Here is a 22,840-nt window from a genome sequence, read left to right on the forward strand (position 1 = left end):
GTTTCACTCTAGCATGTGTACTGGCCAAGCCAGCCACAGTGGGGTCCACCTAAGGCCCTCTTTCTGAAACTGTCCTTCCACAGCTCCACCAAGGGAATCATGTGGTGTACCAGGGATGGGACATCCAGTCCTAGACAACGGACAGAGACCGCCGAGATGATCTGGGACGAAATGCTGCACTCATGACGGGTAAATGTCATCAGTCAAACCCATCAGCTGTCTATGAAATTCAGGTGAGAGGCAAGACAGGGAAATCTGGCATGGAGGTTGCAAAAGAAACCCAGAGTAGAGAGAGAGATTGCCCTGGAGTCGCCTCCTGTTCAGCCCACAGAACCCCGAGCCACTGAGAGTCTAACACCTTTCTGTCCTAGTTCCAGCCTATGTATACTTGGCTTGAGCAAATCTTTGCCTCTTGTACCCAGATGAACCACTGCCTCAGGAAGAAGGAAAGCCTTTCCCAAAATGTGAAGTCTCAGCTGAAGGGTGTCTAGGATCTCTTCAGGCAAAGATATGAAAGGAAGAGCCCATACAAAGGCATGAGAACTAGAGAACTTCAAGAAACTGGCAACAGGCCAGAGGGTTTGGTATGACCTGGGAGAAAAGCCCCTGCTCAGTTTCTTCTGTCCCTTAAGCAACCCACATTTTAGAAAGGGAACAACGTGGTCTTCTGGGGGACCTGGTTCTTCTCTCATTGGATTATTTTAGCATCATGAACTAATGCCACTTTGCACACCAGCCCTCCTGGATTCTACACCCCAGTCCTGGGGTTCACTCTTGTTCTGGCCATCAAGGCTGCTTGAGATTCAGCAGGGTGTCACCACCTCCCTTTCCTGGAGACGCCTTCCATGACTGCTTACTCTGAACCAAAAACCATGCCTGGGCCCACGTATCCCCCAGCTGAGCTCCTATGAAGCATGCTGGCTGGTTTTCACATGGGCATCTGCCTCATTAGTCAGCCTGATTGTCCTGTCTCTTTTGATAAGGGAGCAGCGAGGAGAAGTGATTGGGGAACATGCTCAGAATGAACGCACACTGGAGTGAGGAGCCCAAGGAATGACTCCATACAGAGAAAACAGGTGGGTGGATGCTACAGAGAAATCAAGATACCAGAATCCTTTAGGGAAGGAAAATCACACTAGAGTGAAACCCTCTGAGGCCACCAAACACATCTGTCAGGTCACAATCCAGGCAGCGACCAGGTCTTATTTCTTTCTGCGACATTGTACACCATCAGGCACTTGGTGTGTTTCTTTTGCACACCTGTTCCCAGGAACTCTTCTAAGGCACCTGCTGGCCTCAGAAGTGGGTCTTAGGGTAAGTCAAGTGCCCTTCATCTCATGGTGTGTGCCCTTCACATGGTCCCAAGCTGCATAGACCTTGCTCCCACTTAAAAGGCAGCAAATTCCAAGCTGCCTTCAAACATTCAATCCAAGCTTTCACCCTCCACTCCCCCTATCCCAACTGCTCAGATATGGCCTCTTTCTCCATTTGACCTACTCAGCCTGATTTTTTTTCAGGCTCTTCACAAAAAGGCAGCTGGTCACTAGCCCTTCTGGCACTAAAGTCCCTATAATGCTACCTCTCACAGTGGTATCATCATAGCAAACTAGTCTCTTATTCCTCTCGAACAACTTTTCTTTTTCTTTTTTCTTTTTTTCTTTTAAATTTTAATCTGAATCCTGGGCAACTACTCCAACATTAAGCCTCATTTAGGTTGAAAGAAAATTCATTTTCTTACTGCTTTCCCTCTCAGCTCCTTTTCTGAGCTTTAATCGAAAGCAGCCGTGCCAGGTCACACGCCATACCACCTGAGTTTCTGCACCCTGAGGTGCTCTCTGCCCCAGGCGAAGACCACAAATGTTCATCCTGACAACGGATAAATTCAAGAAATAAATTTAAGAAATGACAGATCTGTTTGCCATGGAATGTCTCAGTGCCCTGACTCTGTCAATATGCCCTGGGAATCTCTAAGAGGGGTTCCAATATGCACTGGGAATCTCTAAGAGGGGTTCCAATATGCCCTGGGAGTCTCTAAGAGGGGTTCCAATATGCCCTGGGAGTCTCTAAGAGGGGTTCCAATATGCCCTGGGAGTCTCTAAGAGGGGTTCCAATATGCCCTGGGAGTCTCTAAGAGGGGTTCCAATATGCACTGGGAATCTCTAAGAGGGGTTCCAATATGCAGTGGCTTCCAAAGGTATTTAACCTTGAAACCCTCTTCCCTAGAGTATCTTGTTGGATCAGTGCTCCATGGACATATTTAGGGAAAGCACTACTCTAGCGAATATCATTCAGCCAGTATTACTGGGAGATACTGGTGGCTGGATAGTGCGGGTTGCAGCATGGGTTTAGGAATTGCAGTGACCTGCTTGTTGCAGCCTTTGTTCTGCCACTTTCTTGATGGTGACTTTCAGCAGATGACATCAGCTTTCTAAGTCTCAGTTTCTTTTCATCTTTAAAATGGGTAAGACAAGATAATGTTACCTACTTCATAGAGTTGTAGTTTAAAAAAGACTGCATGAACTAATAGAAAATAGGTGTCATATGCCTGATACGTAGTAAATATCTAAAGTCAGTCATTATAATCATCATCATCATTATCGTCATTAGATGCAGATGAGGAAGATGAAAAATGCACAGAAATGAGTATAAAACAAGGCAGTACATAACAGTCATGTCTTAGAAATCAAATGGCAGGAATGCGGAGAAAAGACCTCCTAGACGACATGGCATTTGGATGGGCTTCGCAGGATCAGTAGGAGTTTAGAAGGTGTTGGGAGGCAGGGTTGTGACTGTGCAGAGAAGTAATGGGATGAAAAAAATGCCCGAAGGACACCCACAGAGGCAATGCCATTCAGATGGGCTGAAGGGATGGTGGAGAAGAGGTGAGGCGGGGAGAGTTGGAGAGGATGGCTGAGACATTCCCCAGAAGGCTGGAGCCGGGAGGGCTGGGGATGCTGGCTAGACGGTGTGTGCTTTATTCTGTGGGGGTTAGGGTATTAATGGGTAAAGGAAGGGAAATATCCCTAAGGATCTTAAGGAAAGGCAGTTTGGAATCTGCTGCCTTTTAAGTACCTGTTTTAAGGCAGGACATGGTAGGAGTAAGAGGTAGACGCACTGGGGGAGAGAGGAGGGTTAGAAGCTTGGTTAGAGGTAAAACTAAGTGAGGATGTGGGGCAGAGAGGACAGAGGGTGAGACCCGAGGGAACTGCTCAGGCAGCCTTGATAGGACTTAAAGACCAATCTTCCTAAACAGGGTAATGTCACTGAGCAGTGCCAGGAGCCAATTGTGGCACCTGGTGCTTCTTCCACTGCCAGAGCTCCCAGCATGGCCAGGCCCAGGAAATGGACCTCATTCTTCAAGTTTGACCAGATATTCAATGACAATATTTGGGCAACGGCTCTTATGTTTCACAGAGGTTCTGACGCCCTCCATGCTGGGGTCAGCGTCCTATTCCCTCACAGATCCAGAGGTCCCTCCTGAGCAACATGTCCCTAACTCCATTTGCTATCAGATTTGATGTGTGGACAAGTGTGACACCCAGCAGTGTCGGCTTTTTCTGGATAACACAGATCTGCAGAGTCAGCCCAGAAGACGAAGTACTAGACAAGAGTGGGTGAGAGAGTGGGACTGCTGGGAGGAGCGGGCCCTGGGAGCACATTTTTAGGGAATCATTAGGTAGAGACGTGGGGTTCTTAGACTCTTGAGAAAGAGACTGAGCAAATACACAGCAAGAAAGTGCATTTTAATCTTGCCCTCGGACGGAAAAGCTTGATAGAATAGTGGCCAAATCTGATCTGCCAGCTCATTCCAGGCCTATGAATAAATGTCCCTATCCTGCCGCCGAGCCTCTCAATGAAGCTCAGGGAGATGGAAAGACGATATCATTATGGGGAAATGGGCTGGGGATTAGGGATGCTGGCATGAGTTTCCGGCCTCATTTTTTACCTTTTTGAAATCCCCACTTCTTTGATATTCACACAGCATCATGTCGAAGAAGATTGGTATGGTAGCTTTCCGGAGCTCAGCCTCAGGGATAAGTGTCATCTCTAATATAGGGCCCACCATGCCTGGGATGAAGCAGATTTTGTTCTGACCTGAAAGAGAAGAGGAATGTGAACACATATAACAGTTTGGCGATGCACAGATCCTCCCCCGACCAAGCCTGGGGAAAGAAAAAAAGGGAGGCATAATAGTAAAACCAATCGTGAACACTTATATAGCTGTTTACCACGAGCCAGGCACCGTTTTGAACACTTAACATATATTAACTCCCGTTAGAGTGCATGCATTATCCAAAACAAGCCCGATTATTAAGGCTAATACCACGGGTGCGCGTGTGGAAAGCACGTCACTGTTTACAAGGGTTTTCACCTGCACCGTCTGCTCTGCAAATAGGACCATGATTGAATATGTTAGAGATGGCAAAGCACAGCACATTTGAAATTATGCCTGTCTGCAATACACGCCGTGTTGCTGAGAGTTTTTAAATGGGCTTTTACCAACTGTTTTATGAAATGAGAAAAGCAAAATTTGCTAAGAACCTGCTATAATAGTGTGGTCAGTGGAACAAGGAGATTTAACACATAGCTTGAGGATCGGATGAACCACAACTTCTCGTCTCTTCTGCCTCATTTCAAGGCATTCCCTCCAACCCCTCCCCTGGCTCCTGGCATTCTAGCCTAGCTAGGGTGGCTCAAATGTCACAATTTCACCTTGCTTCCCCCACAGCAAGGCTTGTGCACTTTACGCCCCTTTGTTGAGAATACTTTTCCCTGCCTGCTCCCTAACCCGCTACCCATTACCACGTAGCCTCCCCCAGATGGGTGCTATCTTAGCTTAAACACTCCTTCCTCTGGGAGAAAAGCCTCCTCTCTACACCTCCCACCCTTAGCTAGAAAAGATACCTTGCACGGCCTCTATATGTTTTGCCAGTTTGAAACGATGTCTTTATATGTCGAATCATTTGATTAACATTTGCCTCCCCCACTAGAGACCAGGTCTGTTCTCCTCATTGTGTCTATGTATGGCACTGAGCACAGGACTTATTAGATGATCAGTAAACACCTGCTGAATGAGAAAATACATTTTCCAGCTCCTACATTCTCTGGCTGTGGGACTTGTATATATGGCTCATAAAAATGCAATAGCAATATTCAGCTGTTGAGAAGATCTTGTAAAAATATGTCTGCATGTACTTAGCACAGAGCACAGAAGAATCAGTGCCAGGGCAGTGTTGCCCAGTGGTTAAGGGCACCAAATCTGGAGCCAGACGGCCTGAGTGTGTAAACTGACTCCACTATCAACTGTAGCTATGTCATGTTGAGCAAGTTTGTCTCACCTCTCGGAACCGCGGTGTCCTCATCTGTAACTTGGAACAGTAACAGTATTTATCTTATAAGGTTGTTGTAAAGAATCAAAGAAAAAATGAGTGATTATTTAGCAAGTGCCCAGGACAATGCTTGGCACATCACCTACTTTCTACAGCATTAGCTATTAATATTATCTTTGTGATGTTTGGTCAAAATGAACCACAAAGGGGAAACTTATTGAGCAGAACTGAGCAGAATCTTCAGAAAATATGCATCAGAAGGGGCAGATAGGAAATAAAGAGGAGCACTTAGGAATCACAGGGATTTCCTGGGAAGTGAGGGTCAGCATATTCAAGTAACCCTATCATTGAAGCTGACACCTCTATATTTCATCAGCTGCTGCCTCCTTCTCCTTCTGAGTTTCGGTACCCACCCCATTTTTATCCATTGTCAGGACGAACATTTGTGGTCTTCGCCTGGGGCAGAGAGCACCTCAGGGTGCAGAAACTCAGGTGGTATGGCGTGTGGCCTGGCACGGCTGCTTTCGATTAAAGCTCAGAAAAGGAGCTGAGAGGGAAAGCAGTAAGAAAACGAATTTTCTTTCAACCTAAATGAGGCTTAATGTTGGAGTAGTTGCCCAGGATTCAGATTAAAAAAAAAAAAAAAAAGGCTTCATCCTAGGACTATCCTCAGTTAGTGAGAATGAAACAGTGGAGTCAGGCAGAGTTGAGTGAAAACATAGACACTTTTCCAGGACATAAGCTTCATTAGATGATGCATTTGGATTACACTTAAGCCTCAGGTCTTTGCTTTGGCCCAAATAGAAAACAATAACAACAACAACAACTTCCTTGCTGGCAGGTTGATAGTAATTGCTAATCTAGATTTCTGATTTCATCCTTCAAGATCCTTTAAGTCTTTTTCAAACCACAGTGGGGTTTTAAAATTCAAAGTCGAGTGCAAAAATAGGTAGAAGGTAAATGGGAAACTGTCAGATAAGCCACCATGGAATGGAGAAATTGCTTACACAACAAAGGTCTTTAGAATACTGGAGGGCATTGGGCATGATAAGGACAAATTTTAGATGGTTTAAAATAAAGGGCAGACATGCTGTAGACTTGTGATTTCTTACATACTTTTCATCTGTATTCTTTACAGTCAGTTGAGGAGATATTTGGCAGAACAGGGAAAGCAGAGAGAGAGATGGTGATCTCCAAATACAGTGTGACCTCAATGGCCCTTACAATGCTCCCTTAAGAAATGTTATTCATTTACATAAAAAAGGAATTTCAGCACATTGGATTTTGTGTTCAAGTAATACAAATGTGTATGTATTTGCGTATCTTTACATATGTAGATGCATACACATGCACGCAGAACATATTTGTGGCTAACTGAATACAAACTCATTTGGGAAAAAAAGTGCTCAAGCAAGACACACACCTACTGCTGTATTTGAGAAAAGGCAAAGAAGGGCGTTTACTAAGAGGGTCTTTTTCATGTAATTGAAGCTGAACTTCACTGGGAACAGATACCAATTAGAAAAGGCTATTAAAGTGCCAATAAGCCAGCAGGAAAAACCCAAATGCCAGATTACACAGGTTTTGGGAGAGGATCTGCTGATAATGAGAGCACAGAGAAGAGCTCAGGGGGTGTGGGTGGAAAGGGGTCCCATGAATTCTCTGGTCTTGGTTTCTCATTTGTACAGTGACCTCCTCTGTCAGTCCTCCCGGGAGTGGACTGTAGGGTGGAATGCAAAGGGTCTGAGGGCACTGAGGAGATGACCTTGAAAGAAACAAGAAGGAAGGAGGGAAGGAAGGAAGGGTGAAAGAAAAGAAAGAAAGAAGGAAGGAAGGAAGGAGGGAGGGAAGGAAGGGTGAAAGGAAAGAAAGAAGGAAGGAAGGAAGGAAGGAGGGAAGGAAGGGTGAAAGGAAAGAAAGAAGGGTGAAAGGAAGGAAGGAGGGAGGGAAGGAAGAAAGAAAGGAGGGAGGGAAGGAAGAAAAGGAGGGAGGGAGGAAAGGAAGAAAGAAAGGAGGGAGGGAAGGAAGAAAAGGAGGGAGGGAGGAAAGGAAGAAAGAAAGGAGGGAGGGAAGGAAGAAAAGGAGGGAGAGAAGGAAGAAAAGAAGGGAGGGAGGGAAGGAAGAAAAGGAGGGAGGGAGGGAAGAAAACGAGGGAAGGAGGGAAAGGAGAAAAGAGGGAGGAAGGGAGGCTTTTGTGAACTTGGCTGAGAATTAAGTTGGGTAAGCCACGACTTTCTGAGGCTGACATGGGACAGAAAGCCCTCTCCAAAGGCTGGCACAGACCCTGAAATGAACAAGGATGAGGCAAGTTATGACTCCCTGGATTTCAGAGTCCAGCAAGCCTCCTGGGGACTTTGAAATAAAGCTGAGCTGATTTAAAAAAAAAAATCAGTTCAAAAGGGGAAGACAGAACACAGATCCACAGATCTTTGCTCCTCTGTCTTAGGCTTGGAAAAGCTCCCTCCTGGCAATGCTCTGAGACAGGCAATCAATTCTCTCCTCATTATTCAGGACTTGCCCAGCCTCAGCTTCCTTCCAGGCCCCATAGAGTCTCTGAGTCTGACAGCCTGGGTCGGTCAGGTCCTGCCACTGCCACTCCCTGGCTGTGTGGCATTGTGCTTGTCATTTACCTTCCCTGAGCTTCCATGATCTCATCTGTGAGATAAAGATAGTAAAATCTGCCTAATAGAATTGTCGAAGCTTAAGAGTTTGTGCAAACGAAGGGCTCTGCACAGTGTCTGGCACATTGCAAAAGCTCAGTAAGTGCTGCTGCTGTTGCTGCTGCTGCTGCTGGTAAGTACTTTGGCTTCAGCTCTATGCTGAGTTTTAGATTAAGCAATATGAAAAGACAAGGTCTAACCTCATGGAGCTCCCTGAAGCTTTTCATGGAAATTTTCAGGCCGGTCATTTCATTTGTTCACTTTTAAAGCAAACAGCTGAACTGGGAAAGGGTCAGATGGATTTATCTTCCCTACCATGGCTGACACTCACAACCCTCCACTCTTCTCTGTCTCATTGAACTATTTTCTCATTCGTCCTCAAAGATGTTTGAAAAGCCCCAATTGGATCATGCTTATTCACAGCATTTTTTCCCTATGACTTTCCTTGTTCGCAGGATAAAGTGTTGCCGGCCGTCTAGTCCTGTGCTCTCTCCCCATACCATCCACCTGCCTGGCTCCCACTCCTCCAGTGCACCCTGCTTTTCCCACTTTGGGCCTTCCTCTGGGAACGAGCTCTTCTTCCTTCCCTTTCCTGGACCCCCCTCCAAAGTCTATCCCCAGCCCATGTCTCTGCAAATAAAACCCTTTCTCACTTTCTAGGGCTGTGCTATTCAGTATGGAAGCTACTAGCTGCATAAGTCTTTTGAGCCCTTGAAATGTGGCTAGTCCATTGGAAATGTGCTGTAAGTGTACAAACTCCACCAGATACCCCAAAAAGGAAAAAAAAAAATCTCAGTAACATTTTATATTGATTACATGTTTAGTATAACACTTTAGAATATGGTGTTAAATGTATTGTTAAAATTAACTTTATTGTTTCTTTTAATTTTTGAAAAATAAAGACACTAAAGCATTCATAATTAGGAGGCTTGTATTCTATTTCTAAAGAACAGCACTGCTTGGAGCTCAGGGGTTCTGGCTCTTCCTCATGGAGGCCATCCTTGACTTACTCACTAAGCAGGAGTCTCTCGCCGATTCTGTGGGTGCCCCAAGTTTCCATTCTACAGCTATTTCCCCTTCACAACTGTCATTAAATAATGCTGTAGTTAGTGTGTAACTATTCAGTGCAACGATCACTAGTCCATGAAGTCAGGGGCTATATCTGTAATCCGTTTCGGGCTTTAACCCCAGCTACTGGCATAGTACCTGGGATGTAGAGGATGTGTATGTTACTTTCCTACAGCTGTTTGTTATAAATCACCACAAACTTAGTAAATTAGAACAGTACACATTTATTTTATTACACTTCTGGAGATCAGAAGTCTGAAAGGGGTTGCATGGAGCTAAATCAACGTCTGGGAAAGAATGAGTTCGTTCTGGAGGATCTAAGGAAGAATCTGTTTCCTTGCCTTCCCCAGCTTCTTTTTCCAGCCTCTAGAGGATCCTGGCATTCCTTGGCTCGTGGCCCCTTCCTCCATCTTAAAAGCCAGCAATGCAGCTTCTTTAAATCACTCTCTGACTCTGATTTTCTCCAGCTTTTGTTTTTCACTTATAAGGGTGCTGTAATTGTACTGAGCCCACTTGGATAGCCCAAGACACTTTCACCATCTTCAAGATCCTTAACTTTATCACACCTGAAAGTCTCCTTTGCTGTGTCAGGTAACATATTCCACAGGTTCTGGGGATTAGGTCATGGACATCTTTGGGGAGCCTACCACAGTGCTCGATGTTGGTTATTAAAAGAATGAGTAAACGAATGGATGGATGGCCACACTAATCCCGTTTCCCATTTATTCCCAGCAGCCACTCCCCAACCCCAGGAAGCCATGCTCGCTTGGGCTGGTTGCTTCCCTGGAATACCTACCCTTTCCCTGTCTTTCCTTCAGTCCTGACATGGTCCTCCTTCCAATTCAGAAGCCATTTCCCCACCATACGGAATCATCCTTACAGTCCTCACTTATATCCCTTTTGCCTGAACTCCTGAGTCCCCACCACACATTTCACTTTGTTACTTTTCCCTACTTGACAGTGCCACTCTCTGGAGCTCTGCACCGAGCTGGGCGCTCTGTAGGTGCTTAAACAGTAATGGCCAAATTGCTCTTGAGGTTTGGCCAGGCCAATCTCCCTTCATGGGAGGCCGAGATGCCAGGCTCTGGAATGTGTCTTTCTTTCCCACAACGAGTGTTAACACAGCAGCTCAATGTTAACCCAAGTGAACGTGGGAGGGTTAAGTGCAAAGTCATTTGCGCAAAATGTGCATTGCTTCATGCCAAGCAGAAATCAAATGTTATGATGCTACACTATTGGGAAAAGTACATTCCATTTGGCATCCACCCAGGATCCAAAACAACAAATGGCATTAACCCCTGAGTGGCTGGCTCCTTAACAACATGTTGTCCTTCTCGCCATTAAGACCTCCCTGCCCATACCTCCTCTCCCAAAACAACACACACACAATTCGTCTAGACTTTCCCCTGAAGAATGTGAAATAATCTTCAAGCCTGAGATTATAGATTTGCAATTAGCTATCTTATAATCACAGGGTTGCCCGAGTTGTTCTTGATGAGAAGATGATGATGATGATGATACTGATGATCGTGATGATGATGCCCTGATTGCTTCTGGCCTTAAAACAAAATTTAGAAAACTAACATGCATTATGATTTACTCATTATCAGTAGTCTTTGAAAAAACATAGATCATTGGTTATTTCACGCCCTTTGAAACAATTTGCATACACTTTGAAAAAAAATTATTTGTAAGAACATTGCACTTGGGATCAAGAGACAGGCTCTTCTAGCCTCAGTTCAGTCACTGACTTGTTTTTGACCTTGGCAATGTCCTTGTGCTTCTCTTGGCCTCATTTGGCAGCTTTACCTATACAATCAGCAGGGTTGAATTAGATGATGTATCAGGAATGCAACAGAAATCTGACTACCATGACTAAACTGAAGCTTTAATTTTCTTGTTTAACAAGAAGCCAAAAGATGGCTGGTCCAGAGCTGCTCCTTCATCCTCAGAATGTGAGTTTTGTCCTCATGGCTTTAAGATGGCTACTGCCCCTCCAGCCATATTGTCGTTTTCCAGAAAGAAAGAAAGGGGAGGGCTATGGGCAAAAATGTGTTTTGTTCATTCAATCTGTCCTCTCCTTGCCTCTTGGTTTTTGTCTTGTTTTGTTTTTAATTGGAAAAAAAACTTGCCTGTAGCCCTAACAGGTATGTTTCTGCTGATTCTCATGGGACAGACTTGGGCCACGTGGCTGTTACTTGCTACAAGGCATTGTTAATCGAGCAAATTGCAATCCTAAAACACTGAATCCTGGATTCAGGTAGCCAGGAACAAGAGAAGCCTGGTTCTTCAGCTCCTTCTTGCTCTTCTAATAAATACCTTCTCTGATTAACGCAGCTGCAGTCAATGCCTCTTGTTTGCAACCAACTTCCAACCCCTGACGGATATGTCTTTTAATTGCATTAATTCATCCTACAGGTTTTTGCTAACAGCAGGGAGTCTGTGATGCTTCAGAGCAAATACTCTGGCCAAGGTGCTCGTCCAGTTTCTGCCTCTAACCCACTACATGATCTTGTACAAACCCCTTCTCTCTGGACCTCAGTTTCCTCATTAGTAAAACAATGAATTGGACCAGATCAGTTGCTTCCAACTGTTCTCTACAGTGCTCAGGGCTTCCCCCTAGAAAACCCTCTACAAGGGAAGTTCAAGAGAAGCCTGTTATAATGGGCTCTGGGTCTCCCACCTCACTTCAATTACAATAGCTCTATTTTCATCCAATTTACTTATTAAGCATGAGAATTTTTTTTTATTGGTCCTCAGCTAAAAATAAATGTTTGAAAAATGCTGGACAGTACGATCTCTGAAGGGCCCTTCTAGCTCCAACGTTCTGTGATTCTAAGCAGGTGGAATATTTGGTAACATCTTTTCATTCATCAGCATAATTGGGAGTGCAGGAATGCCTGCCAAAACATAATCTATATCTAAATAAAATCTTCTGTGTGCAAAACAATGGCAATGAAGGACATTCAGAAAAGAGCAGGCCACGTGGAAGGACTTGAAACAAACAAAGCACAGATCCCTGTTTTGCAATTCTGGCAATGCCTGGGGTGTCGAGCTGGGGAAGGAAGCCTGCCACAGCTTTATCCAGCCTCTGCTGTTGTAGAACAACGAATGCAAACTTGGAAGTGAACTGAATCTGGGTCCATCATGTGTTGAGCACATCTGATGTTTTGAAAACTTTCAATTAGTTTTCATTAGTATTCATAAATTGGAAAATACATTGAAAAACCCAGTCTCCTGGCTTCTTTCGAAAAACTGAAAGGTATGAAAACATTGGGATTGCATTTCAGTAGGACAGCAATTAACTGGAGAGGAACAGCGACTGTCTTTTTTCTCTGCATGGGCATGTCATCTTCACTTTGCTGCAGGCCCTTACTCCTTCTCATGTTCCTGACCCTGAGGTCAGGTGCCGGCTGTCGTATGGGCCTGTGCTTACACGATGTCCCCCCATTCCCCTATCATTGCAAAGCAATGGTAAATGAAACATCAGTTATTTCCTATATCCCAGTCCTTACCCAGTGTGGAGAAACAAAAGATAGACTGAGAAAGACATGCCTTTCTAGAAAAACAGGGTAGAGGTGGTACCCCTCCTCCCAGGGGATATTTGGCAATGTCTGGAGACATTTTTGGTTGTCATAACTAGGGAGGGTGCTACTGGCATCTTAGAGGGTAGAGGCCAGGGAGAACAGAAAAATTAGGTTCCATCCTGATGGGGCAAGGATGACAATAATGATAAAAACTCTGATGTGGGGGTGGTGGCCTCCATGGCTGTGCTCTTATGACCCTCATAAGCCCCCTGTGAGGGTGCTTATTTCCCCACCTTAGGCCTGGTGATGCTAGGCCTCACAGCCTGTAAATGTCAGAGCAAGGCCCAAAGCAAAGATGTGGCAGTCTGTTCTGGGCTTGGGTCCTCGGCTCTGCCTTGGGCTTTGTGAGCCAACCTGCAACCTCCCTGTTATCCAGCCTGTACTTCTCTTAGCTTGAGTCTGGTGCTACCAGCAACCACAGAACCCAGACTGATAGTCTCTCCACTGTACTATGCTTCCTCCACAGTGGATAGAACTTGCTGGAAGAGGCATGCAACTACCGCCTAAAAAACCCCTGGGAACTGGCAGACAATAAGAGGTCTGGGGAAGCAAGAAGCATAGTCTGAAGAGGGAACAAAAATTAAATCCAAGAGATGGGCACAGTTAGTACTTGTAGGAAAGTCAACAGTCACACCCAGGGCAGAGCAATTTAGCATCAGAGAGTCAAGGAGGGACAGAAAAACAAAAAAATTCATTACTGTTCATCCATCCATCCATCCATCCATCCATCCATCCATCCATCCATCCATCCATCTATCCTTTCAGCACATATTTATAGAGGAGGATGCAGGCCATGAGCAAGGTTTATGGCCCCTGCCCTTGTGGAATCAAAACCATACTCGGAGACTTCCAGCTGTTTGATTTCAAGCAAGTTACTTCCTTTTCTGAGTTTCCTGATCAATAAAAGGATGGGGGAAGAGTTCCATCTTACAGGAAGTGATGTGAAGATTAAATACAATCTTCTTAGCATGGGACTGACTCAGAGTCTCAATAAATGCCTCCTTGGTTCCATCCCTCCCTCCACAGGTATCATTCAGGTAACCATACAGGATTCCTGCAGCTCCCTGAGGCAGAGACAGCTTATGGGGTCACTTTTCAGCTAAAAAGACCCTCTCATATTTCAGAGAACCAATTATCCCCATGACGTTGGAGTATGTTTTGTGGACCATGCTATACAGGATGCAGAATGACCCTCCAATCAGCAGCAAGCATTCGTGTGATGTGTGAGCACATGAGTTCCCATGACAGTCCTGGTCCACCTTACAAATTTCCATTTGGATCTGTAACCCACTGGAGGCATCAAGCAGAAGCATATTCACAGCTGCTTGCAGGGTTGCGGGTAGGTGTGCGTGTGGGGACCCCCTCTCATTCAGATTACAATCAGGCGCTTATTAAGAACCGGGGTACACACAGTAATGAACTGTTATTTCATGCTCCCACTGCTAAAACCCCTGTGGCCCTCCAATAGGTGGTCTTCAAGGAGTTTGGTGCACGCCGATGTGAGTATCTGGATGTGTGTGCCTACTTACCAAGCTTGTACCACATATCACGGATGGAGAAGCCAATTAGCCGTCTCATGTCCCCATACCTAGGAGGAACAAAAACCTCTGCTTCAGGCACCAACTCAGAGGATCTCATGGACCTCCCCCTCTTCAGGAAATCCAAAAATGCAACCTACTTATTCAGGATTTTGTTGTACTTGGCGTGCGAGAACTGCTCCAGCTGCAGAGAATCCTGGGTGATAAAAGCCACTGCCAGATGAAAATAGTTGTTCCACAGCTGTAAATGAAAGAGCAGAGAACAGTTATGGAGAGGGTCTGAAGTGGGAAGGCATAAGCGCTGGGTAGTGTGAATAATTTATGAAGATGGCAGAAGATAGAGGCAGAACCAGTTTAATTGTGCCCACTGCAATTTTCTAACTGGCACTGACTCTGAAATTAACATCCTGGCCAAAGTGAGGACAATGGATGGATTTCTCTAGGCACTACCATGTCCACTCTCAGACAATAGGATTTGGGAGAAGAGGAGAATTTTAGGTTTTTTTGTTGTTGTTGTTGTTTTTGTTGCTGTTTTTTGTTTTTTTGTCCTTGTGCTTTGTTTTGTTTTTTGAAAGACAACTTGCCCCAGCTGAGTGCCATGGAGAGCTGTTTCTTGCCCTGGAATTAGAGGGTGATGAAGGGTAAGACAGTTCAGGGATTCACAGCCTCTCTGGAAGTCCTCCCTAATTCACCTGACAGCTTGGAGGACCAACCTGCAATCCATTCTGTCTTAAAATATTTTGCCTTTTCTTTCCCTTTAGTTCGATGGTTTCAAAGTGTGGTTGCCAGATCAGCAGCAGCAGCAGCGCCTGGGAACTTGTTAGAGATACAAATTCTCTGGCCCCTGCCCAGACCTACTGAATCAGAACCTCTAGGGGTGGGACCTAGAAATCTGCAGGTTAATAAGCACTCAGGTGATTCCGATGCACGGTTCAGTTACAGCCCCTGCTGGCCCAGCTGAGATGCAGGCTTGTAAGGATTTTTGCATGTACCTGATCTGTTAGTGCTAAATGTGAGGCACTTATACTAGAACCCACTCCACCAGCTTGCAGTGAAATAGAGCAGGTAAAGGAGTCAGCACATGGTGACTGCTCAAAAGATTGGCCACACTGATGGCAATATTGATACAGGCTACAGAACCAGAGATATTATAGGTCCAAACCATGGATCTACAATCCATGGATTCATCACGGAGCCTCGGTGAACCTGTCTGCAAAACTGAGGTGACTCCGGTACCCACTGCAGAAAGCTGTGATAAAGATGACACAAAATGAGGTGTTTAAAGACATGAATCACAGTAAGAGCTCAAATATCCTTGCTAGCCTCATTGCTGTTGTGCTTTTCTTTATTCCAGTGGTTCCTTTGGTACCAAAGCCAGTGATACCACCTAGGGTTTTGGTGCTCAAGGGCAATTGTTGCAAGATGCCAAGGTCCTGCAAGGAGCAGGTGGGAGACAGCTTTGCTGAACAAAGCCCACCCACTTTCGGCCCCTCTCAACAGTGTTTGTAGCAACAGGATAGGTAACATTAGCCAGAGAAATCATCCTGCCATTGAGACCTTCATCCTTAACTCAAAGATGTTCATTCGTGTTTGCAGATGGCCAAGACTATAAAAGAGGCAACTCTTCCACTGATAACATAACATCATGATTGCTGCCCCGAGTATGACTTTCAAATGGGTTTGCGGTTCCAGTCTTTGAAAGAAGCAACACAAGCACTCTAATTTTACTATGGGCCAGGAACTTTCCCATACATCTTCCTTTCATCGCTCAACACTTGATAGCTCTCATTCCTCATCTCAAGCTTCCTTCAGATGAGGAGACTGAAGCTTGGAGAGGTTAAGTATTTCGCCTAAGTCTCTCATCTTGTTATACACACAGCAGAGCTAAGATCTGCATCCAGACCTTCCAATTGACATCTGGGGTTCTTTTAACACACCACGGTCAGTCTTCAGCTGGGGATGCATTTAACAAATATTTCTGGAACATCTGCTAAGTGCCCAGGCTTTGCCACAGTGAGGTGACAGAGCAGCGGTTACACAGACAGTGATCCCTGGCCTCATGCAGTTTACATTTTGTTGAGTGAATGCTTTTTTCTTTACTTGGACCTTTATCACCCAGGGCCCCAAAAACCAAACTGCTCTTGGGATGCAGTGAAGTGGCCTCTTGGCTCATGGCCCCCTTAAAGTCAGCTCTCCATGCAGAGACCAGAAGAACCTTTTAAAACACATCAGATCATTCGAGACCAGCCTGACCAACGTGGTAAAACCCTGTCTCTACTAAAAATACAAAAATTAGCCGGGCGTGGTGGCAGCTACTCAGGCGACGCCTGTAATCCCAGCTACTCAGGCGACGCCTGTAATCCCAGCTACTCAGGCGACGGAGGCAGGAGAATCCCTTGAACGTAGGAGGTGGAGGTTGCAGTGAGCTGAGATCACGCCACTGCACTCCAGCCTGGGAGACAGAATGAGACTCCATCTCAAAACAAAAACAAAAACAAAAACACATCAGATCATGCCACTCCCTTCCTCAAAGTCCTCCAAAGGTTCTTGTAACATTTGGAATCAAATCTCCTTGTTTCTGTAGCAACCTTGTTTATGTAAACACATGTGGCAGGTTGGGTCTCCTGTCCACACCGCTTCAGACTGCCTTTCCTCCCGGCACCCCAGTGACTTAGCAGCTTCTCCAGGGCTTTGCTATGAAAATGTGCAGCTCTGGTCTGCTTATGTCCGGAGCTTACACCTTCTCACATTGAAGATGAGAATTTGAAACAACAAGCCAGGGCAAGAGAAAACCGTGGCCACAAGACATGGAAATGAGTGTTTCCATGAAAGTGAGAAATCTCTGATTTTAGCGGACAGCAAAAGAGTAATCAAGGTACATCGGAAATAGGTATCCAACAAAGCAAGTCAATCTATAATTACTCGTAAGAATAATTTCAGAAATGCCACCTAACACGTAAGACATGTCAAATATGGTTGAGTCTCTTGCCATTCTCTATTCTACCCTGAATGAATCCATCAAAAAAGCATTTTCTCTGTCATCCCATTCCTGATTTTCTTTTTTTTTAAATCTGAGATATAATTTATATACCATAAAATTCACTTTTTTAAGTGTATAATTTAGTTTTTAGTATATTCACAGGGTGGTTCAACCATTACCACTGTCTAATTTTGGAACATTTTCATCACGCCAAAAGAAACCCTCTACCCATAAGAGTCAGTCCCTCTTCTCCCCACCAACATCTTCCCCTACCCTGTCCCTGGAACATATACAAACACGAGGCATCCACCACAGGCTTGGCACACACCAAGCACTCAGTAAATGCAATGGTGGTGTTGATGTTAGCACGGGGTGTAGAGTATTTGTATGCCCTGTCTTCTCCAGCTGTAAGCTCCACAAGTACCCAAATCCTGTCTTGCATTTATTTGTATCCCTAATGCCATGCTCAGCATAATGACTTGAATACAGCTAGGCTCCAGAAAATATTTATTTATCAATTGCTATATTGTCACAGAAATTCTTCAAAAGGTCCCAGATTTTTCTGTCTGCACTGCTAAAAACTGCCTGGAAACTGTTAATACTAATGTACTGTCTGTCTCTGTGGATTTGCCTATTCTGACAGTTCATATAAGTGACGTCATAAAATATATGACCTTTCATGTATGATTTCTTATACTTAATGTAATGTTTTCAAGGTTCATCCATGTTGTAGTATGGATCAGTACTTCATTTTTTATTGTTGAATAATATTCAACCATATGGATATACACATTTTGATTACGTATTCATCCACCGATGGTCATTTGGGTTGTTTCCAGTCTTTTGACTATTATGAATCATAGCATTGACACTATGCTGCTATGAACATTTCTGTACAAATCTCTGGGTGGACATATGTTTCAACTGTCATGGGAGTGGACCTGGTTTTGTTTTGGTTTTGGCTTCCATTCTGGAAGACCTTTATGAACCATGAGGCCATAGCTGTGCCTCATCTTCTTAGTGGATCAGAAACGGCACATCCAAGTACCTCACTCATAGCCCCTGCCCAGTTCTGGCCATGGGGCTCTGTGGGAATGCCTTCTGGAACTCAGAGGAGGTACTCACAGTATGTGGCTCTGTGCAGTGCTCTTAGAGGTGAGCCATGGTCACAACTAGATATTGCTGAATACTTATAAGGCCTCTGCCCCAAGCCTTTCTTCACTCTTGTTCCCAAAGAATCAGATCCAAATGCATTCACCTGGCTCTTAAAGTCTCATACAATTTCCATGGTCCCCAGTGCTGTCTCCTTCGACAACTGCCCACTGAGGCGGGCTGGTCTGCGCAGACTCCACAGAGATCACAGGAGCATTTTGGTCTCCTTGGCTTCACTCACAGTGATTCTCATACCCGCAGTGACTGTGTCCTATTCTTACATCCAAGCTGGGTTCAAGACCGGCTTCCTTCATGAAGGCTTCCTAGACTGCAGGGCACATTGGGTCTGCCTGATCACTTCCTGATTTGAGGAGCACTTATTGTGTGCTATCATGGATGTTAGTCCACTGTTCTGCACCTGGCCTTGTGCTCCATTCGTTTCTCATGACAGCACTGTCTGATGGTCAAGAGGACATGTGTCAGTGTGTTGCAGACCAGGGTGTGAAAACCATTTCTATTGCTTATTAGCTGGGTTGCCTTTTGCTAGTTACTTGACCTTTCTGAGCCTCATTTTCCTTTATGTAAAATACCCAAAATAATGGTCCCTACCATAAAGGACTGTTGTAATTGCTGGATCAATAATATGAGAATGAGGCATCCACTACAGGCTTGACACTAAGCACTCAGTGTATGGAATGGTGGTGTTGATGATAGCATTGGTTGTGGAGAATTTGTATGCCCTGTCTTCTCCAGTTGTAACCTCTACAAGTACCAAAATTTTGTCTTCCATTTATTTGTATCTCTAATGCCATGCTCAGCACAAGGACTTGAATACAGCTGGGCTCCAGAAAATATTTATTTATCAATTGCTGTATTGTCAGAGAAATTCTTCAAAGGGTCCCAGATTTTTCTTTCTGCCCTGCTACAAACTGCCTGGTGATATTTCTACTAAATGTCTACCTCAGCTGACTAGGGGAAGCTACAGTGTCTCTTTAGCAAAATGCACAAGTCTCTTTGCCCTGGGGGAAGGGATGAGGTGATTTCTGATTGGGAATTTAATATTCTGAAATGATAGAACAATAGAGGGTTAGAACTGGAATAAATTTAAGTATCATCTGTTATGACTACCATATTGCACAGAGATAAACAGTAAAGTCCAGATAAAGTAAAAGACCACCCAAAGTCATACTGCTAGTGGGTATAATGAGAATTTAGTTACTTTTAATTAACTCTCAAGAAATTATGAAAGTAATATACACACATAGTTTTAAAAAATGATAGAAAATATTAAATGGGAGAAAGTTATTTTCCATCCTACCTTGGATCCAAGTCTAATTCCCCAGAAGAAAATGTTAACAATTCCTTGGGATAGCCTTTCAGAATTTTTTTATGCATAAACAAATGTATGTATAGACATCTTTTTTAAAAGTCTGCTGCACTTGGCTTTTTTCTCTTACCAATATATCTTGCAAATGTTTCTATATTAGCATATACAGATCTGCTTCATTCTCTTTTATTGCTACATTGTATTCTATGAGAATGTACTTTAATTTTAACCAAATTCCCTATTTATAGACATTTAGCTTGATTCCAATTTTTTTTTTTTCCGCTAGCAACAATGCTGTAATCAACACCCTTATTTAAACATCTTTATGCATGGGAAACTACATTTGTAGTATACATTCCTAGAACTGGAATTTCTAAGACATAGGGTCTGTGCATGTTTAGTTGTTATTTTTTGTCTTTGTTTTTATAGACACTGTCAGGTTGCCTTCCAGGGTTTCAATTCAATTACCAGTTCCATTATCATGGACAAGGTACCCTACCTTTCTGAGTCTCAGTAACTTCACCTAGAAAAGGAGGACAATAGTATCTAAAGGGTGTGGTTGTAGGGACTAGACGAGAGAATCACTGCCTAGTAAACTCTTAGTCTTGCAAAAAAGCCTTCTCCACTCATCCAAGCAAAGTGAATTCACCCATTATTCACCCATATTATACCCTGTTCACAACATCTATGTCATATTTTCAACAAAATTAATTTATTTTCTGTCTCCATTACTGGTTGTCAGCATCGAGAAAGCAAGAACCTTCTTTTTAAATTTACTCTTGTTTATATGGTATCGCACATTATGTCTGAGCCAGCATGTGCTTGGGAAATTATTTTTTGAATGGGTTCATTAATGAACCAAGCACACTGCATGCATTCTGGTTAAAACCCCCTAAAAAAAACTATGAGATTTGTATAATTATTCTCCCCATTTTAGAGATCAGGAAACTGAGGCCCAGAGAGGTTCAATATCTTGCCCGACATCACAGAGCTACAAAATGGTGAAGGTGGCATCTGAATCCAGTTTATCTGACTCCAGGTCTTGCATTCTTCACCGCCCTGCTCTTCTGCTGAAATCACTCTTCTCCCTTCTCAGTGTCCTTTCCGCTTTGTTGTTGGTTACGGTTTTCACTGGTCCATCTGATGTTTATAAAGACTACAGTCCTTATAGCAGAAAGATCAAGGGTTTTTTAAATAAGAATCAGGATTCTTTCTCAGTGACCTGGAATCATTATTTATCTCAAATTTCAGTTAAAAAAAGAAACCAGCATGCAGTGGTGCTGAAATGCAGTCAGCCTGCCCTCCTCTTTGGGGCAGAGGCACAGCTGTCATGCCCACTCTGCGGATGCTTCTGGTTCTGGGAGTCGAAGGCCCCAGGTGTGGACTCAGGTGAGAAATATCAGACTAGAGGATGTCTGGGGCCTAAAAGCTGAAGCAGGCAGGGCTGGGGAAACTGCACCCAAGCATGTGCCCACCGTTCTGCCTGTGGAACCATCCCACCATGACTCCCCCTGTGGTGGCGCTATGGGAGGCTGCAAGGCTTTGATGACTGCTCCCTCTGTGTGTGTCTCTCCTTCGCCTGTTTTTGGCATCACCGGTTACGTTTCCCATTATAAAGAGCAAGGTGGCCCTCACGCCTCTACTAAAGGCTAGAGATATTTTAGAAGTTTTTCATTTCACAGGATATCAAAAATGGTTCCCAGGATAGGCTGGTAATCCAAAAATGCCTCAAGGCCTAGGCAGAAATGGCCACCACCTAGAGCCAATTAGAGCATCCCCAAATAGAGAGAATCATCTCACTACCAAACACAGCGCTGCCCAAGACAGAGTCTTTCTGGAGTCCAAGTATAATCTCTGATTCCAGGGCCAATCAGAGATTTCAACATGGAGAGTCTTATCTTCCAGCCAATCATCTCAGAGCTCTCTATCCCAGTGCCAGTAAGAATTAGAAAGGGCAGAGAGTGCTTCTGGATCTAAATAAAGCTGTCTCCTGGAATCCAAAGGCACCCAATTCCTAAGAGACAGAGCGGAAGAGTGAAAAGAGGATGTGCTGTGCAGACAAGCCTGGGGTTAAATCCCAGCAGCCCCATTTATTGGTTAGATGACCTTTAACAGAAAAGTCAATCAATTCTCTGAAGCTCAGTTAATTCACCAGTGAAATGGGTATATCCCAACCTAACAAGATTATGATGACAATCAAAATTTTCTAAGTAGATGCCCAATAAAGTTAGTCACCCTCTTCAAAAGCCTGGATGCTAGAAGATGGATTTATATAGCCTTCTATCAAGATTCCAAGATCCTTGAGGGTAGGGCAGTGTTCTTTGCTTCTGAGTTCCCTGAAGCGTGTTGCAAAGTCTGGGCCCATAAGAATTGTTCTTGAACACAATTTCTTGCTGATTTGAATTTGAAATCCTCTCTTTGTCTTCCCTGACCACGTGAACTGATGCAGACACCAAGGACCAGCATCCTGAATAGGGCCTAGAATGCAAGTGATCTCAGCCGCAAGCAGGAAACGCCATTTTTATAATTCCCAGTTCTTGTCACCTACAGAGTGGCAGTCACCAAGCTTCTTACTTTCTGCCCTTTGAATCACAAAACCACAGTTCTGGGAAAGATATTAGGGATAATCTCATTGCACCTGCCCCTCCTCTGGTCAGTGGCTGCCAAGACAGGCAGCAGTCAGTGATGGATGCTGTTCCTGCTGATATTAAATGCATAATTAATGAGACCGTAAGAAGGAGACAAGGCGTGTTCCAGGCAGGGTACAGAGAACAAATCCATTCTCACACAGAGGGAGGAAAAGGTAGGAGAACAAAGATAAGGTTGGAAAATGATCCTGTTCTTGAGTACTTTTCAATAAATAGCTATGGAAGCCTCATTAGGAAAAGAGACTTACTTTATTGTGTAATGTTGGCCGCTCTTCTGTTTTACAGAATCTTGTGGGTGTGACAGCCCCAGGCAATGTTGTGGTGACCAGAAAGAGGCCTCCTGTCCTTTTTATCAAGGACTGACATGCATTCCCAGCCCTGACACATTTAGGGGCATGATCATCATAATCATTATCCAAATAATAAAATTACTATTATTATAATGAGCTAACACTTATTAAATGGCTGCTATGTTCCCAGCACTGTTCTAAATGCTTTATGTGAATTCACTTAATCCTCACAACCATCCAATGACATAGCTGCTATTAGT

General features: G+C 44.3%; 1 protein-coding gene across 3 annotated transcripts in view; it reads right to left on the reverse strand.

The window, feature by feature from the left end:
- The window catches only part of DOCK2 (dedicator of cytokinesis 2), a 433,847-nt gene that overhangs the window by 60,468 nt on the left and 350,539 nt on the right, over nt 1-22,840 (reverse strand). For all 3 annotated transcript variants that reach the window (XM_050794630.1, XM_050794631.1, XM_050794629.1), the window contains exons 31-33: nt 14,324-14,424; nt 14,175-14,233; nt 3,947-4,095 (exon numbers count right to left, since the gene is read on the reverse strand). In XM_050794630.1, coding sequence (XP_050650587.1) covers nt 3,947-4,095; nt 14,175-14,233; nt 14,324-14,424 — 309 coding nt within the window. The remainder of the gene's footprint in view (nt 1-3,946; nt 4,096-14,174; nt 14,234-14,323; nt 14,425-22,840) is intronic.

The sequence above is a fragment of the Macaca thibetana genome, chromosome 6 (assembly GCF_024542745.1).
Source record: "Macaca thibetana thibetana isolate TM-01 chromosome 6, ASM2454274v1, whole genome shotgun sequence".
Taxonomy (NCBI): Eukaryota; Metazoa; Chordata; class Mammalia; order Primates; family Cercopithecidae; genus Macaca; species Macaca thibetana.